Source organism: Lepus europaeus, chromosome 8, assembly GCF_033115175.1.
Source record: "Lepus europaeus isolate LE1 chromosome 8, mLepTim1.pri, whole genome shotgun sequence".
NCBI lineage: Eukaryota > Metazoa > Chordata > Mammalia > Lagomorpha > Leporidae > Lepus > Lepus europaeus.
In genome coordinates, this window is record NC_084834.1 from 9,414,524 (window position 1) to 9,428,296 (window position 13,773).

At 39.3% G+C, this 13,773-nt stretch overlaps 1 protein-coding gene across 5 annotated transcripts in view; it reads right to left on the reverse strand.

The window, feature by feature from the left end:
- Nucleotides 1-9,104: 9,104 nt before the first annotated feature.
- Nucleotides 9,105-13,773, reverse strand: part of SPOCK3 (SPARC (osteonectin), cwcv and kazal like domains proteoglycan 3) — a 499,116-nt gene continuing 494,447 nt past the window's right edge. For all 5 annotated transcript variants that reach the window (XM_062199006.1, XM_062199005.1, XM_062199001.1 and 2 more), the window contains 2 exons: nt 11,634-11,771; nt 9,105-9,274 (listed from right to left, as the gene is read on the reverse strand). In XM_062199006.1, coding sequence (XP_062054990.1) covers nt 9,105-9,274; nt 11,634-11,771 — 308 coding nt within the window. The remainder of the gene's footprint in view (nt 9,275-11,633; nt 11,772-13,773) is intronic.

Below are 13,773 nucleotides of genomic sequence, written 5' to 3' on the forward strand. Positions count from 1 at the left end.
ACATACTGTTAAAATACAGGGATTACAAAGATCATGAAAATCTAGTATAATTTCCCCCGATTTTTTAAAAAAAGATTTATTTTATTTATTTGGAAGAGTTACAGAGAGAGGTGGAGACAGAGAGAGAGGTCTTCCATCCGTTGGTTCACTCCCTATTTGGCCGCAATGGCCAGAGCTGTGCTGATCCGAAGCCAGGAGCCAGGAGCTTCTTCTGGGTCTCCCACGTGGGTGCAGGGACCCAAGGACTTGAGCCATCTTGTACTGCTTTCCAAGGCTATAGCAGAGAGCTGGATCAGAAGAGGAGCAGCTAGGACTAGAACTGGCCCCCATATGGGATGCCGGCACTTCAGGCCAGGGCGTTAACCTGCTGTGCCACAGCGCCAGCCCCATAGTTTCCCCAGATCAATTGTACCTATTAACAATCCGATTTCCTCATCTCAGCACTGACAATTATAAAATGGACTGGCTTGTGTTTGCTGTCTTACAGTGTGTCACTTTTGTTTCTGGAAAGAAGAGGATAACAAATGCAAGACACAAAATGTAATGCATGGTACATTACAAACCAGGGTAGCCACATCAATTATAATGTGTGGATAATGGTCTAGCAATGCCCTTTTAAGTAATTATTAAGAGACACTATATTTGTAACTGGATACTACAGTGAGAGCAGGCTATATCTATTACATAAATTTAATTTTCATTTTTGACTTCATTATTTGTCACTTTCCCCTTCATCATGAAGAATTAAAATAGAGACTGTAGTATGTACAAATGTTTGAAGACCTTCCTTACAACATATCTTTGGACTGCATTTCAAATGCGCAGCTCTTTGAATGGGACAATCAAAGCCCAGGGCTAATATTAATCTACCCGAGGCAATTCATGGGCAGAGAGAGGTTGTTCTGGCTGACAAGACATGGCACTGTCTTTATGGGCATTCAAGTGACTCAGGTGGCAGCCACCCTGGGAAGAATTCAGTGGAGCTGCTGTATCAAGTGTGTCTTCATCTTGCAAGATCTTGGACCACATTTTGGCATTGCTGTTCCCATAATCGCAGTGGAGAATGTGTTATTACCGAGCTAAAACCAGTCATGAAGTCGCTTCCCATTAGAGATAATTATAAACACAACTAGACACCATTGGTAATACTTTGGGACCCACTGAACATTTGCCAAGGTTTTCTTGACACCCTGTAGTTTGCAATTGTCTTTACCAAATGGGGTAGAAATACAAGTGAGAATTCCTCTCAAACCAGAGAAAGAGGAGAGAGCTCTGAGAAAGCTATTTCGGGGGCGGCGTTGTGGTGCAGCAGGGTAAGCTGCCATCTGCAGTGCCAGTATCCCATATGGGCGTCGGTTCGAGTCCCAGCTGCTCCACTTCTGATCCAGCTCCCAGATAATGTGTCAGGAAAAGCAGTGGAGGACGGCCCAAGTGCTGGCCTTTGAACCCACGTGGGAGACTTGCAGGAAGCTCCTGGCTCCTGGCTTCCACCTGGCCCAGCCCTGGCCATTGCAGCCATTTGGGGAGAGAACCAACAGGTAGAAGATCTCACTCTCTTTCTCCCACCCCCACTCTCTCTGTAACTCTGCCTTTTAAATATTTTTTTTTTAAAAAGAAGGTATTTTTGATGGTGAGTGTATTGTTAGGTTCCTGTCCTTACAATGTCAGCTGTCAGCTGCTTATTCTCATCTATGTGGAAGTCAGAATGATTCAAGTTAAAAATGCTGGTATGACCCTGGGATACTTTAAATGTGTTAAGTTTCAAGCATCTATAGTAATTAATGTACAACATACTTAGCTTGTTTAATTCTCTTGTTTCTTCACACACTAAATTGCCAGGATGAAGTCTTATTTCAAACAGGGGGGTCCTTCTGGGATAGAGGGGGCGGACAATTGGTCTAGCAGCTGCACATCGGTTAGGCTGGTGCAATCCACATCAGAGTACCTGGGTTCTTCCTGACTCTGCATCCTGCTTCCAGCTTCCTGCTACTGCAGACTCTGGGAGGCAGCAGTGATGCCACCCACCTGGGAAACCTGGATGGAGCTCCTAGCTCCCAGCTTGGCCACTCCCCACCCCTCATGGCCCTTGTGGGCATTTAGGGAGTGAACTGGTGGATGAGGGCTCTCCTTTCCCCTCCCCCTGCCTCTCAATCTGCCTCTTAAATAAATTAAAAAAAAATTAGGGGCCAGCACTGTGGCTTAGTGAGTAAAGCTGCCGGCTGCAGTGCTGGCATCCCATAGGGGTGCCGGTTCTGGTCCCAGCTGCTCCACTTCTAATCGAGCCCTCTGCTAGATCAGAAAAGCAGTAGAAGGAAAGCAGTAGAAGATGTCCCAAGAGCTTGGGCCCTTGCATCCGTGTGGGAGACCTGGAAGATGCTCCTGGCTCCTGGCTTCAAACTGGTGCAGCTCCAGCTGTTCTGGCCAACTGGGGAGTGAACCAGCGGATGGGAGACCTCTCTCTCGGCCTCTCCTTCTCTCTCTGTGTAACTCTGCCTTTCAAATAAATAAATAAATCTTAAAAAATTAAAAAATAAGAAAATTCACACACACAGGAACAAAGGAAACATATTCAACTAATCACAAATTTAGAAACTAAACTACATTGACATGGACTGGCACTGTTCCTGTAATTGTGAAGTTGAAATCAAATGTACACTTCAATGGACAAGTCCGTGGTCTTTCTGGACCACTCCTAAAAAAAGATGTTTTTGCCCAAATACAATATGCATATGACTTATTCTGCTGTATCTTTGTTTAACAAGGAGAAAGTGATGCCCATATTAGAGATTTCTACTTGTAGTTTCCTGACAAAGCTATCTAATTGGGCATTCTGCACCATCTTTTATCAGATCCTTTTCCAGGTCATCAAGTTAGCCCTGAAAAAGGATCTGTTGTTCTGGATAAAAATGACAAGAGCATGGAGCAAATATCCTAAAAGGGAAAATGTCAAATATTTACATGTCAGAGCAGGAAGACTGCATCTGGCTCAATAAAAGTGACAAGGAGTTCACTGATCATGTCATGTCCCATTTTCATACTAATGCTATTCCTACGATAAAAGTAAGAAGTTTCAAATGCTTGAGAAATGCAAAATGACTCCTATTACCTGGTTATGCTCTTTTTAAGGCTGATGGATAAAGTCGAACTGCCCTCTCTCTAATGATCAGCCCCTCTCCTTTTTCATCTGCCTCCCCCACAAGTGCTAAATTCTTTTAAAATTTTAAGTAATGCTCTTCACAAACTTATTTAAGCTAATAAATTTAAAGTGACATCTTGATGTAACCTCTGTTAAACACTAAAACAGATTTATATAGTATTTAATTATTGTTTATATTTCAACTCTAGCACTTAAGAAATCTTATCCCCAGAGGGTCCAAAAACAACAATGAAATTTGGTAATATTTAATATCCTGATTAAAAAGACACATTGAAAGTAACAATTATGGGAAATCTATATTAAGAAATTTCCATGAATAACCAATCTTTCAGATAAGCCATCTTAAAACTGTGGATAATCAATGTTTTGAAAAGGTTAGCTCTTAAATAGAAGGTACATTTTAAGAGAGGACCTTTTTGAGAGACCAAAAGTAAGTATTGGGCCATACTGAGTGGGGGCCCTCAGTGCATTACTTTCTAAATTGATGTCTCTGGTGACCTTCAAAACTCACCTAACATCTCTGGACTTAGAGGTTTGCTAGTACAAGAACAGTTTCTATGTTCCTGTGTTAACACAAAAATAGGAAGGATACAAAAATAGATGCTACTATGTTGATTTCACATTTCTTCTTTCCCTTCTTGATGTTAATTATTTAGGGCTTATTAAGTAGCCATTCTTTTAAGTGCAATTACACATAGTAAAATTTGTAATTCAAATACACAACTATATAAGGTGAGAATTAATATGATATCTATTTCCTTGATGAGAAAACTGAGTTAGAAATGTCCGCTAATTTACCAAAGGTCACACAGCTTCTGAGTGGCAGAGGCAAAGTCAACGGTTTACCCAGTGTTATAAAGCTGTACCAGATAACGTTCAGAAATCTGACTCTAGAATTTGCATTTCCTGTATGGCTATATACAAGTATGTTTCACTTAGCAACTAAATTAATTTATTAACACTGTGGTGCTGCAATTCAGTGGGATTTCAAACAGCCTTCAAAGCATGTTTGTGAAGGGCAGTATTGGGATGCCCACATCCCTTACTGAAGTGCCTGGGTTCAAGTCCTGGCTCCACTCCCAATCCCAGCTTCGTGCTACTGTGCCCCCTGGGCAGCAGGGACAGCACAGGTGGCTGGGTTTCTGCCACCCACATCAAGGACCAGAACTGAGTTCTGGGCTCACTGCTTCAGCCTGGCGCATCCCTGGCCGCTACCGATATTTGTGGAGTGTGCCAGGAGATGAGAAGCTCCACTCCCTCCAACAAATAAAATAGATTTTATGAAATAAAAAAGGTATATGTAACATATAATATGAAAGCATTCATGTATATAACCGTTGCCAATTTATACATGGAATTAGGATGACATGGAGAATGGACCCGAGGAACTAGAGGGAGTATTCAGGTTGAAACCATCACATTGTCACTGTTTAAATCCAACAGCCTATGAACTCATAGTCAAGAGCCCTGCCTTGCCCTGTCAAGCACCGCACATTGTTTCAGCTCAGTCAGGTGCTCAGAACTGTTTACAGGGCGCTAACCTGAGAAGAAAATTGAGTGACGTCCCATACGCCCAGGAAACAGAAAGAGACTGGCTGTGGTGAACAGTGACTTCTATGACTCTTTCATTCCTAATATAAGAAAATCAACACCCGACTCTTAGTCTAGTGGATGAATTTAATTTACATAGCATTTAAAGCATGCTATTATACCTGGGCCATGTGCACAAACACTAGCCTCATTTCTGTTGAAACCTGACAATTCAAAAACCAACCAGCTAAGATACTTGGATTTAGAATTTTTTTTTTCATTTAGTAAAGTGATTTTGCTATGTCATGCTCCCACAACTAACAAAAATAATTACTTATCTTGTATTTACTATGTTCCAGACACCTCGTGTTAATCCATTCTATCTTGTGCTGACCCTGTGACAGAACCACACTTTTTGATATTCACTTAGTATAGGGTAAACCAGATCATCTGTTTGGGTGAATGCAAATGAAGCTATGAAAAGAGAAGAAAGTTATGACAAAGTTATGAAAACTTCAGTAAGATAGCAGCTGCTAACCTATTTTTCAGGCTTGAAAGCCAAAAGCTAACATTTAGTGGACACTTACTATATGATGCACACAGTACTCGTGCTTTAAATCTGCGATGCATGGAGCCATTACACAACTCCTCTAGGATAAGTACATTAAACCACAGTTAGATGAGAAAGGTTAAGATATACACACTTAACACACAGGTATGTGTGCATTTCAGGATCATCATTAACAATATTAATATTAAAATTAAATCCCCCATATATACTAAGAAAGAGCTGGATTTGGGAGTAACGAGGCAATGGTTGACACAATACTGTAGACCCATTCACAGTGTTCTAGAACCACTCTTAACAAACCATCAGTGAGCCAGAGATCCATGATGATGAGTTACATGTCTTTAGCTTGCTAGAAAATGAAAATACTGTAAAAGTATACATAGAGAATAAAGTGCTCTGAGCAGTTCTGTTGATTAAGACAGTCTTACTGTATTGGTAGAAATACTTAATTTGCCTCTGACCCCATATCATTTTGATTACTACTGACATGTTTTATGTATTTTAAACAGCTAATTCCCCCAGTTGCATTATGCAACATTTAAAAACTGCCATGCTAGATATTTAAAACAGGGACACATTCACAAATGTATAAACCAGATTTGTGATAGAGACATTTAATGTTGTGTTTGTATATTTCTACTTTTTTCCTCTAATGTTAAATTGGCTGTATCATGTCATTTTTGGCTCACGTGTGTGCTTCCCAAATAACAATAGAGAAATGAAGTTTAAAGTTTATAATTGTTAGTTTGATTTCATGTTTGTGAACCAGAATTCCACTTAAGGTAGAACAAAATGTTAGGGTGGTTGAATTCTTTTTAATAAAAATGCTCTTTCAAGATTTTGGGTTTGTATTAAGGACTCTCACTGGAGATCAACACAGCTTGTTCTTCATGTAAATCAAATCTAGGAAATACTTGTTTGATATATTCCACTGCAGAGTAGAACTACATTGTGCTACACGCTAGAAATGTTTATTGCCTATCTTTCCCACAGGAATATTAGCTTCGTGAGCATTTTGTTCACTGATGAATCTCTAGTGCCAAGAATAATGACAGGCTTACTGTAGATGCACACTATTCATATTTTTGAAAACAATGTTGAAGTAAAGTTGCATTGAGTCAAGATATTCAAATTAATTAAATGATGATTAAAGGCCTACCACATATATCCTATACACAAACCATTTAAATGAAGTTTAATAATGCAAATGATTTCAATTTTATATTTGATGTTCAAATATTTGCTCTCCTGAAGCTTTGAAAGGTGAAACTTTAAAAAGGATTGAATTTCAAGACTATTCTATTTGTTACTTTAGTTTCATTTGCTAAACCATATACCATTGTTTTATGTTTTCCTAATCAATTCACACTTTGTGGTTTCTATAAAATTGTTAAATAAATAAAGCTATCCAACCACTGTCCAAAATACTGTTGTTAAAGAAATGTGGCTGGGGGGCCAGCGCCATAGCTCACTTGGATAATCCTCCGCCTGCGGCACCGGAATTCCATATAGGCGCCGGATTCTGTCCTGGTTGTTCCTCTTCCAGTCCAGCTCTCTGCTGTGGCCAGGGAAGGCAGTGGAGGATGGCCCAAGTGCTTGGGCCCTGCACCCGCATGGGAGACCAGCAGAAAGCACCTGGCTCCTGGCTTCAGACTGGTGCAGCGCCAGCCGTAGTGGCCATTTGTGGGGTGAACCAACGGAAGGAAGACCTTTCTCTCTGTCTCTCTCTCTCTCACTGTCTAATTCTATCTGTCAAATAAAAAAGAAAAGAAAAGAAATGTGGCTAAATATGTCAAGTACAATCCAAAAAGAAATAATTTACGAATAGCACCCCCAACCAAAGAAAATCACATTATTTGTAATACTATCAAATAATATAAGTTAACACAAAGCTAATAAAGCAAAGCGTATCTTGTAAAACAACATTCAAGATGTCAAGAGCTCTGGTTTTGAAATTCATAAATATTTCTCAGCTGCTTCTTGATACATTCATTCTAAAAATCAAGGAATATACATAAGTAATTGGTGCAGTAGCTAAGACACCTCCCAGGTGCAATATACGAGTGTCTTATCAGAATGCCTAAATTCTTGTCCACCTCTGCTTCTTTTATAGCTTCTTGCTAATGTGTACCCAGGGAGGCAGAAGGTGATGGTTCAAGTACTTGGTTTCTTGCCACTCATATGGAAGACCCGGATTGAGTTCTCTGGGCTCCTGACTTTGGTTTATCCCAGCCCAAGCTGTTGTAGTCATTTGGCTAGTAAACCCAGCAGTAGATTAGGAATCCTTTGTACCACTATCTATACTCCAGAAAAGCCATAAAGGAACAGTTTGGTTTGGTTACAAGAGTCTTTATTTTGTAAACTATACATAAACAGTAAAAAAGAAAATGCATTATACTTTAAATATTACATAAGGTCAACATTAAAGTTTTTATTCTGTGTAGAAATTAAATGGAAAGAATCCACCAATTTTGCCTTCAATGAATCATGAACTGGGAAACCAGCTGACCCATTGTTGAAATTAATGCTATCAATGTGTAACATTCAACAGGTTTTTCCATTTTTATTATGGGCACAAAACCATTGGTCTGATATACTTAAAAGTGATGGTGTGCCAAAATGTCTACACAAGTAATTAACATGCTAACTTAAATACAGCAACAAAAGTAACTTTTGCTACAGTTAAATCTTAAGTGTTACTCTACACAAGAATCATAAACAAGTCCACATGGCAATTATGTAACAATAGAAACAAAGGAAAGAGACATATTCCATTTTCTTCATTCCAGCAGCAGTACCTGTATGGGTATTCACTTGTTAATTAGGTGTGCTTAAATATTGCCTAATAGCCTATATTGGTATGCATGCTAAAATCTTTCTATTTCTATTTTTGCAAGGCACCATACAATATGTTCTCTACATTTCGGCACTACTAACAAAATTATAGCATAATTCTGAGATTAAATGCAAATTTGTTTGTAAGGCAGGAAATAAAAGAGAATTAAGATTTTTAAATTTGACCTTGGGGCAAATGACAAACTTTATTTGGGAAAATATGTTTTAAATGAATCTTTCCATTTGTTTTCCTATTTCTGCACCCTACCTTGCTGGTCAGAAATCTAGAAAGGTAAAGAAATCATGCTGCTTAAGCATATTCACAGAAAAAAAAAAAAATCTACATGACATTGCCACCCAAATTAAAATAAAAATTACAAAAGATAACTGTTTTTAACTTTCAGATTCCATGGTTTTCCTTATTTGCCATTTTGTCAAAACACCCCATCATAACCAAAAGAGCCTCATAATTAAGTCTCACAAAACAAAGGCAACGGAAGGTCCTGCAATCCTCAGCTTGTTTTTCTCACCCTGTGCTACCTCCTTCACTTTCCCTGTCTCATTCTGTGGTTTGCAAGATGCTACTTTAGAATTGCAATTAAGGATTTTCATTAAATCTTTGGGGGCCCAGGTCACTAACGAGTCATCAGCTTAGAATATATCTCAGAGAAATAACATATATGATCCCAAGCACGCATTGTCTGTTATTGTTAAGAGAGATTTACAAGGTTTGCTCTGATGAAAAATGTATTGTAATAGCTCTTCATGACTTATTTTGTCTGGGTGGACTCCTTAAGCTTTTCTTTTCCCCTAAGGCATATAAAAACTCAAAGGAAATGATTCTTATTTAAACATAAAGTTCTATGACTTTAGCTGCAATATTTGAGACAATTATACAAAATATATGTGAGGTTTGGAATCATTTTATTTTGGGACAAGAGGGTAAGTCTCAATAGGCTATCGTTTTGTAAATATTAGAAATGTAGAATTTTTAATCTTAACTGTTATCAATCAAATGTATCCATCATGGTCATCACCATCATCGTCATCATCCCCTTCATCTTCATCATCATCTTCAATTTCATCCTTGTCATTCATGATATCATCTTCATCATCCTCATCGTCAGTCCACTCATGGAAATCGCCACTCGCAAAATCTCCGGAGATCTCAAAATCCATAGCTTTAAAAAAGTAAACATTACTTTTATTTGCCTGAGCTATGGGATAACTTCTGAGAAATACAAAATTCTGATGAAAATGGAAGAAATTAGTACAATTTTAATTTGTGCTGCAGTTTAATTAATGGAGATAAGGAAAGATACATTCCGTAAAACACTCAACAGTAAAACTCTATGGTTTGATAAAAATGAGGTGTTAAAAATCAGAGTAATTCCTGAATCTGTGCTGTTTAAGATTTCCTGCAAAGTAATATTGGTTTCAGCCTCATTTTTAGTCTCAGAAAGCATTTAACATTTCTCCTACAAGTGTGGTGGGTAGGATGATGCATTACCCAAACCCTCCTTCCCTTGCCTCCACCAAAAAAAAAAAAAAAAAAAAAAAAAAAAAAAAAAAAAAAAAAAAGAAGCTCACTTTCTTATCCCTGGATTCCATGAGTATGCTATCTGACGTTCAAAGGGCCTTTGCAAGTGGGAATAAATAAAGTACTTTGAAACAGGGAAATATCCTTAGTTATCTGGGTGGGGCTACAGTTTCAACTGGATTGTTAAAACCAAGCAACACCTCGTAGACAGATTCGGAGGGAAATAGGACAGCAGACGAATGGTCAGTGAGGTGCAAGTTGGTTTGAAGTTGGAGGAAAGGGCCTTGAACGCGCACACCCCTACTCTAGACGGCTGAAAAGGTGGGGAGACAGATTTTCTTCTTGAGCCCACAAAAAGAAGCGTGCCTCTCTGAGATCCTAATGGTAAGCTTAGGATATCTGAATGGGACTTCTGGCATACAGAACTGCTGGGATGATACATTTTGTTGCTGAAGCAACCATGTTAGCATGAATTTGTTACTGCAGCAATAGAAAATGAATGACTAGTTAATAGTTTTAAAATATATTAAAATTAGTTGTGAATATTTATGCGCATAATAATGCACATGAATATTGACAAGTGTTTACTTTTCATGTGCTCCTGTGTTTGTTTTCTAGTAGTTCTAATATTTTAATGTTATTATTTGGCAGCTAATTACAACAGATTCTAACAACATAATTGAATATTTTTAAAGTGTTTGATCACATAAAACAATTCGCTGAAATTTCCATCTTATGTGAACAAGTTTTTTTTTTTATTACCCAACTTTTGTTTTCTTAATGGTAACATGAAAATTCAGAAGGCCAAGTCCATGTTTCCCAAGCCATTTCCTTGTCCACTTATTTGACTCCACTCCATAGAATTTTCTTCATCAAGATAAAAAATCAAAACTTTTTTCCCATCACTGGTATCACTGGTAACTGAAGTAATCAACAATACAACTGCCTTAAACAACATCTTGCAAAGACATGTTCTCTACATGTTAAAGTGGCGTGAGCAACCACTGAATATTATTTTCTTCCTCCTTAAACCCAATCACATTGATCATGCCAGACAACCAAAATAAAGCTATCAAAAAGTTATATAATCAATAAATGTACAAGAGGAACTGAAGGAGTAAATGAGAGCACTTGTTATTATTTACCATTTGTCTTTTCCTAAATAATGTTGGTCTGTCAGTTAAAAAATTATATAAAGGAAGCACCTAAGATGCAAGACTAAGTACTTTATTTTCATTTATGATTGTTTGTGTTAGTTGAAACACAATCCATTATCTCCTGCTGTTTGCGTGTGTGTGAGCATGTCTGCACCACTAACTGGTTTGGGTAGTAAAATTTTTTTCACAATAAAAACAAAAATACTGATATGAAACTTGCATCCTGGAAGAATGTTTTCTGAAGCATGAAAGTTAACACATTTAAAACATTGAAATGCATGGGTATGATGCTTGACTTAATGATTACAGTATTTTAGGTATACATACAACGCATGTTCATAAAAATAATTTAAATATTGATTATAATCACTCTTTAAACAAGCTACATTTTCCTCACTCATACAAAAGGAAAATGGCTCATACAGCAGCAATGGAAGAAATTTTACTTCAAAAAAGTCTACTTCTCTTTACTTAGAAAAATTATCTACTCCCTCTTGGCCCCTTTCAGAGAGTTACAGACAATAGGGAGTCATCTGGGGTCACAGCACACATTAGAGTTCACTGACCTGGAGAATGAATGAAAATAACCTGCCTAACCTGAGCAGGAAAGAGGAACTATGTAACAGCTGTCTGAATTTAAAGTCGGAAAAGGAACCAACCTTTAATTATCCTCCTGTGTCTTAATTACATATCCTATATATCACCCCTACATGTTTCTCACATGCAAGGAGTATTTTTATCACTCCCCCTATCCCTACATATTCTGTGATCTTTGCATATGGTAGATTCTTCTACTTCATCCTGTGCTTGGAAAATCATTAAATAGCAAACTCTTCTCCTTACCACAGTTTGCAACACCATTTGTTCTGGATCCCATGACTTCATTTCCATATCTGTCCACACACCAGCACTGCCCGACACTGCCGTGGCACTGTGTTGGCTTGTAGTAACCATCTTCATCACACAGTGGGATGTACTGTCCTGTGAAACACACAACACACGCACAAACACATGCATGTATTTTTGTGAGTAAGTCATATTGCCTCTTAAAAATGAATGATTGATTGATAGGTTCACTGGCTGGTTTTTTTTTTCTTTTTCTTCTTCTTCTTCTTTTTTTTTTTTTTTTTTTTTTGAGTAGGAGAGAGAGAGAATGAGCTTCCATTCTTTGGTTTACTGCTCATATACCTGCAATAGCTGGGACGGATCCAGGCAAAGGCTGGGAGCCAGGAATGTAAGCCAGGTCTCCCACACGGTAGGAACTCAACTACCAAAGCCATCAACGGCTGCCTCCCAGAATGCCCATTAGCAGGAAGCTGGAATCAGGAGTGGAGCTGGGAATCAAAGCTAGGTACTGCAATAGGATGCCAAGTGGCATCTTAGCTACAAGACCAAATGCCCACTCTTGTGCTGCTTTTTGATAAGGTCTCATTATAGTATAGTCAAGACATACAGTGCCCACCATACTCCAGGCTTTGCACAAGAAATACCTACGAGAGGAGGCCTTTGCTGTCCTGGAGCTAGCATTGCTGACACAACCTGCTTACATTTCATTAACCCATCTCCTTTGTCAAGAAAATCACTACCTTCCTATTTCTCACTGTGATAAGGGTAGTGCTTCCTGACATACAACTAAATCTTGTGATGGTCATGTTATACCACCCCCACTGCTTAGCCAGCACACAGGCCCTTCACCATCTCATCACTGCCACCTTTGTATTTCATTACCCCACATCTCACACTCGTATCCCAAGCTCTTTCCACATCAAGATCCTTGTTTCTGTGTTTCCATGCAGCTTCATTTCTTCCTACGCTGTTGATCTCACTGGGAACCCCTCTCCTCAGTCCCCTTCTCCATGGGAAGACAACTGTAATATGATGTTCACACCAGGAAGCCCTTTCTTAAGCTGGAAAATTTATGATGATGTATCATGCTTCCTCTCTCTCTCTCTCTCTCATTCTCACTCTCACTCTCGCTCTCTCTCTGTATTGCTGGATATATTTAGGTTCTTCATGCTTTTAATTGTTATAACAAAAGTTCTTAAACACAGTCTAGTAGGGTGGTGGGAAAGATAGACATTTATTTTCTTTTTTTAAAAATTTTTATTTATTTATTTGACAGGCAGAGTGGACAGTGAGAAAGAGAGAGAGAGAGAGAGAGAGAGAGAAAGGTCTTCCTTTGCCATTGGTTCACCCTCCAATGGCCACTGTGGCCATTGCGCTATGGCCAGTGCACCGCGCTGATCAGAAGCCAGGAGCCAGGTGCTTCTCCTGGTCTCCCATGGGGTGCAGGGCCCAAGCACTTGGGCCATCCTCCACTGCACTCCCGGGCCACAGCAGAGAGCTGGCCTGGAAGAGGGGCAACTGGGATAGAATCCAGTGCCCCGACAGGGACTAGAACCCCGGGGTGCCGGCGCCACAGGCGGAGGATTAGCCTATTGAGCCACAGCGCCGGCTTGACATTTATGTTCATAACTACAGTATCTAACATATTATATGGCATACTGTTGGTGAAAAATGTTTAATGAGTGATTTAGAAGTGAAGTCATATTCTTCAGCCAACACTCTAACACTAGAACATTGGCTCTCAGAGGTTGGAAAGTTTTCTTGTATTTATCTTATCATTTTTATCTGTGGCCAGAAATATTATAGTTATTTTATGAATGATGGGGCTGGCACTGTGGCACAGCAGGTTAAGCCACTGTCTGCAGTGCCAGCATCCCAAATGGATACTGGTTCAGGTCCCCACTGCTCCGTTTCTGATCAACTGTCCTGCTAGTGCACCTGGGAAGGCAGCAGAGGATGGCCCACGTGTTAGGGCCCCCGCACTCAGGTGCGAAACCCAGAGAAGCTCCTGGCTCCTGGCTTCAGCTTCACCCAGCCCTGGCCATCACAGTGAATCAGCAGATGCAAGACCTCTTTCCTCTCTCTCTCTCCATCTCTTCCCCCTTTCTGTAACTCTGACTTTCAAATCAATCAAACT